At 49.7% G+C, this 5507-nt stretch overlaps 1 protein-coding gene across 1 annotated transcript in view; it reads right to left on the reverse strand.

Moving 5' to 3' along the window:
- LOC142077461 (uncharacterized) overlaps nt 1-4864 on the reverse strand; it is a 16357-nt gene extending 11493 nt beyond the window's left edge. The window contains exons 1-4 of the mRNA XM_075139439.1: nt 4705-4864; nt 4544-4619; nt 4399-4471; nt 4-72 (exon numbers count right to left, since the gene is read on the reverse strand). Coding sequence (XP_074995540.1) covers nt 4-72; nt 4399-4471; nt 4544-4619; nt 4705-4779 — 293 coding nt within the window. The 5' untranslated portion in view covers nt 4780-4864. The remainder of the gene's footprint in view (nt 1-3; nt 73-4398; nt 4472-4543; nt 4620-4704) is intronic.
- Between the last annotated feature and the right edge of the window lie 643 nt (nt 4865-5507).

Consider the following 5507-nt stretch of genomic DNA (forward strand, 5'->3'; position numbering starts at 1 on the left):
CCCGTACCGATGCGTCGCTCCTCCAGCAGGGATTTGATCTCGGCGATTTTATCCAGCGCCTTGCGGAGGATGCTGAGGGGAAAAAACGGCGGGAAATGGGGGAAAAATGGGGAGGAAAGGGGGGAATTGGGGAGTTTGGGGGGGGGGCAGGGGAGTTTGGGGGTCGTAAATGAGGGCGCGGTGGCAGAAGAAGAGGTTTTGGGTCAAAAGCGCGGGATTTTGCGTCAAAAACGGGGGAGTCGGTGTCAAAAACCAGGCGATTTTGTCCCAAGAACACGGCAATTTTGCCCCAAAAACCGGGCGATTTTGCCGCAAAAACCGGGCCACTTTGCCCAAAAATGGCACATTTTGCCTCAAAAATGGCGCATTTTGCCTCAAAAACCAGGCGATTTTGCCTCAAAAAACGGGCTATTTGCCTCAAAAATGGCGCATTTTGCCTCAAAAATGGCGCATTTTGCCCCAAAAACCGGGCGATTTTGCCCCAAAAAACGGGCGATTTTGCCCCAAAAATGGCGGCATTTTGCCTCAAAAATGGCGCATTTTGCCTCAAAAAAACGGGCTATTTTGCCTCAAAAAACGGGCTATTTTGCCTCAAAAATGGCGCATTTTGCCTCAAAAATGGCGCATTTTGCCCCAAAAACCGGGCGATTTTGCCCCAAAAACCGGGCGATTTTGCCCCAAAAATGGCAGATTTTGCCTCAAATATGGTGGATTTTGCCCCCAAAACGTCGGATTTTGCCTCAAAAACCAGGCGATTTTGCCCGAAAAATGGCGGCTTTTGCCCCAAAATCAGGGCAATTTTGCCCCAAATCAGGGCAATTTTGCCCGAAAAACGGCCGATTTTGCCCCAAAACCCGGGCGATTTTGCCCCCAAAAACAGGGCGATTTTGCCCCAAAAACGACCGATTTTGCCCCAAAAATGGTCCGATTTTGCCCCAAAATGGTGCGATTTTGCCTCAAAATGGCGTATTTTGCCCCCAAACAGGGCGATTTTGCCTCAAAAACACCGCATTTTGCCCCCAAAACACCGCATTTTGTAGTAAAGGAAGGACACGCAGGTTAATAAATGGAGCATTTGTGATAAAAAGGACAATTTTGGGGGAAAATGGGGATTTTGGGGAGTAAGCCAAGGATTTTGAGAACAGAAAAGAACTTGTGGTGTTAAAAAAGGGGGATTTTGTGTCAAAACACAATTTTGTCTCAAAAAAAGACGTTTTTTCTCAAAAAGGAACCACTTCAGCTCCCAAAAGGGACGATTTTGTCTCAGAAAATGGGTGATTTTGTCTCAAAAACAGAGTTTGGGAATTAATAAATGGGGAGTTTGGGGGGGGAAGGGGAGTTTGGGGGTCGTAAATGAGGGCGCGGTGGCAAAAGAAGAGGTTTTGGGTCAAACCGCGGGATTTTGCGTCAAAAACGGGGGAGTCGGTGTCAAAAACCAGGCGATTTTGTCCCAAGAACACGGCAATTTTGCCCCAAAAACCGGGCGATTTTGCCTCAAAAAAACGGGCGATTTTGCCTCAAAATGGCGGATTTTGCCCCAAAACCGGGCGATTTTGCCTCAAAAACCGGGCGATTTTGCCTCAAAAACAGGCTATTTTGCCTCAAAAATGGCGCATTTTGCCTCAAAAATGGCGCAATTTGCCTCAAATATGGTGGATTTTGCCCCAAAAACGGGCGGATTTTGCCTCAAAAACCGGGCGATTTTTGCGCGAAAAATGGCGGCTTTTGCCCAAAAAACCGGGCGATTTTGCCCCAAAAACCGGGCGATTTTGCCCCAAAACCGGTGCGATTTTGCCCCCAAAACCGGGCGATTTTGCCCCAAAAACCGGGCGATTTTGCCCCAAAAACCGGGCGATTTTGCCCCAAAAACCGGGCGATTTTGCCCCAAAAACCGGGCGATTTTGCCCCAAAAACTGGGCGATTTTGCCCCAAAAACGGTGCGTTTGTAAGAAAACAAACATACGAACGTTAATAAGTGGAGCATTTGTGATTAAAAGAAAGATTTTTGGGGGGAAAAATGGGGATTTTGGGGAGTAAACCAAAGATTTTGACGGCAGAAAAGACCATTGTGGTGTTAATAAACGGGGATTTTGTGGCAAAACAGAATTTTGTCTTAAAAAAGACACATTTTCTCTCAAAAACAAGCATTTTGTCTCAGAAAACCGACGATTTTGTCTCAAAAACCGAGTTTACGAATTAATAAATGGGGAGTTTGGGGGAGGAAAGGGGAATTGGGGGGGAAAATGTGGATTTGGGGATTAATAAATGGGGGGGTTGTGCTAAAAACAAGATTTACAGAGTAAAAAGCTACATTTTGGGAAAAATCAGACAATAAAACAGGAAAAAACAGGGATTTGGACCTAAAAACAGAAATTCGGGGGTTAATAAATGGGAATTTGAGGAAAAATGGGGGGATAGGGGAGAAAAGGGAGAAAAAAGGGGGATTTGGGGGTAAAAGTGGGGGATTTTGGGGGTAAAATGGGATTTGGCAATAAAAATAGGGATTTTCTGAGAAAAAATATTTGGATATTAATAAATTGAGGGATCGTGTTAAAAACAAAGTTTGCCAGTCAACAAATAAAAATTTTGGGGGAAACAACAGGTTTGAAAGGCAAATGAGATTTGAAAGGGAAAAATGGGCATTTTGGGGGTGGAAAAGAGAACATTGAGCGTTGATAAATGGGGATTTTCTGCCAAAAAAAGAGGAATTTGGTCGTTAATAAATAAAAATTCTGGGGAAAAATGGGGTTGGGAGGAAAATGGGGGGAAAAGGGCGGTTTGGGTTAAATGGGATTTTAGGGGTTAAAACGGGGATTTGGGGGTTAATAAACGGGAGTTTGGGGGGAGAAAATGGAGTTTGGGGTTAATAAAAGGGGATTGGGGGAAATGGGGGGTTTGGGGGGAAAAGGGGGGATTTGGGGGGGAAAAGGGGGATTTTGGGGTTAGAATGAGGAGTTTTTGGACACAAAAACAGTATTTGGGTGTTAATAAATAACAATTTTTATACTAAAAAAGAGCTTTTGCGCATAAAACCTAACCCTTAAAAACCAATAAATGAGAATTTTTTTGTTAAAATACAACTTACGAATTAATAAATGGGAATTTGGAGGGGGGAATAGGGGATGTGGCGGGAAACTCTGTTTTTTGGCCGAAAAAAAAAATTTCAATGTTAATAAACAAAGTTTTTGTACAAAAACAAAATTTAGGAATAAACAAATGGGGATTTTTGGGAAAATGCGTGGGGGAAATGGGAAAAAAATGGGGTTTTGGGGTTAATAAATGGCAGTTTTGTGTCAAAAAAGAACATTGGGGGTAAAAATGAGATTGGGAGAAAACAGAAAAAAAAGAACATTTGGGGGTAAAAATGAGATTGGGAGAAAACAGAAAAATTTGTGTGTTAATAAAAACGGATTTGGGGAAAAATCGGGAGGAAGGGAGAATTTGGGAGGTAAATGGGGATTAGGGGATTAATAAATGGGGTTTTGGGTTAAAAAGAGGGATTCAGGGTTAAAAAGGGGGATTTACAAATAAAATGCAAATTCATGGATGAGCAAACAGGGATTTTTGCGTTAAAAATATAGATTTATGATTAAAAATGGGGATTTGGGATTAAAAAGGAGGGGTTTGGGTTAAAATCGGGGATTTGGGGGGTTGAAATGGGGGTAGGGTTAAAAAACGGGAGTAGTGTTAAAAAATGGGGATTTTGGGGTAAAAATGGTTATTTGGGGGGTTAATACACAGGGTTTTGCTTTAAAAGCGATAATTCGGAATTCATAAGTGAGGATTTTGTGCTAAAAGTGAGCATTTGGGGTTAAAAAGGGGAGCTGGGGTTAAAAATTGGGGATTTGGGGGTAAAAAATCGGAATTTGGGGGAGAAAGGGAGATTTGGGGCTAATAAATGGGGATTTTGTGGTTAAAAGGAAGATTCGGAGTTAAAAAATGGGGATTTGGGGGCTAAAAGGGGCGGGGTTTGGGGCTAAAGGGCGGGGCTTGGGGCTAAAAGGGGCGGGGCTTGGGGCTAAAAGGGGCGGGGCTTGGGGTGGAAAATGGGGATTTGGGAATTAACGTCAAGATTTGCCGCTTTAAAAGGGAAATTTGAAGGCAAAAAAAGGGGATTTGGGGGTGAAAACGAGGCATTTTGAGGGGAAAACGGGGCATTTTGAGGGGAAAACGGGCATTTTGAGGGGAAAACGGGGCATTTTGAGGGGAAAACGGGGGGGTTGCTGTTGAAATAGGAGCGTTGGGGTGAACAAATGGGAATTTGGGGGTTGAAAATGGGGACTTGCGGTTAAAACACGGGGATTTGAGACTAAAACCGAAGATTTTAGACGTAAAAACGAACATTTCACACGTAAAAATAAAGAGATTTTAGCTTAAAAAGGACCAGCAAGACCCTACTTGCACTCGGCCTCCGCGTCGGCTTTGGCGGTGGTGTAGAGCCCCCGCAGCTTGGTCCGGTAATAGGGGGAGACTGAGGGGGCAGAGGGGGGGTTAGCGGGGGCTCGGAGGTGCCCCCCAAACCCCCGGTGCCCCCTCCCCTCACTCTTGTTCTCCGTCTGCATCCGCTCGTGGGTTTTCTGGATGTTGACCAGGTTGTGCTCGCTGCGGGAGCGCTCCTCCTGCCGCCAAAGGGGGGGGGAAAGGCGGTGAGGGGAGACGACGGGAACCGAGGAGGGGGGGGTGGTGTCGCTGCCGCCACGTTACCTGCGTCTGTTTAATGAGCTGGTGCAGCTCCCCCAGCAGCTCCGCGATGCGGGAATCGGCCGAGACCAGCGCCATGGCGGCGGCTGCCGTCAAGCGGCGGCGGCTGCGGCGGCGGCGGGGGGGGTCACAAAATGGCGGCGGGTCCCTCAGGGCTGCGCGCCGCGCCTCTGCGCATGCGCTAAAGCCCCGCCTCCCCGCCCTGCGCATGCGCCGAGGCGCTCCGCCCACCCAGCGCCGCGGCCCCGCCCCACCGCGCATGCGCGCCCTGCCGCCGCGCTGCCCGCCGGAGTCGTAGTTCCCCGCCGCCTCCGCCTGCCTATTGGCCCGTTCGCCGCGCCCCCTCCTTCCCATTGGTTCCCGCCGCCTCACCTCTCCCTCTCATTGGCCGCCGCCTCACGGGCTGGTTCCCGCCCACCTCCGTGAAGCGGGAAGTTCGGGTTCCCCTACCTCGGGGGCTTCCCCCCCGCCGGGGGGAGCGAAACCCGGGGCCGGGGCCATGGGGCTGCGGGGGGCGGCCCGGGGCCGGGCTGGGCCTCCTCCTCCTCCTCCTCCTGGTCCCCGTACCGGGCTTCGCGGAGCCCCGGGGGGGGCTGCGGCTCTGCCGGCGGCTGCTGTGGGAGACGCGGAGCTGGCGGAGCGCTACGTGAGGGCCGGGGGAGGGGGGAACCGGGACCGGGGAGGGTGGGGGGGGGGACACCGGGGTCCGTGTGCGTGTCCGTGTCACCGTGACCGCTGTGTCCCGGCCCGGGCAGGTGGCGGAGCGGCTGGCGGGGGCCCGGTTACACCTCTCCCCCCCTCCCGGG

The sequence above is a fragment of the Calonectris borealis genome, unplaced genomic scaffold, assembly GCF_964195595.1.
Source record: "Calonectris borealis unplaced genomic scaffold, bCalBor7.hap1.2 HAP1_SCAFFOLD_260, whole genome shotgun sequence".
Classification (NCBI taxonomy): domain Eukaryota; kingdom Metazoa; phylum Chordata; class Aves; order Procellariiformes; family Procellariidae; genus Calonectris; species Calonectris borealis.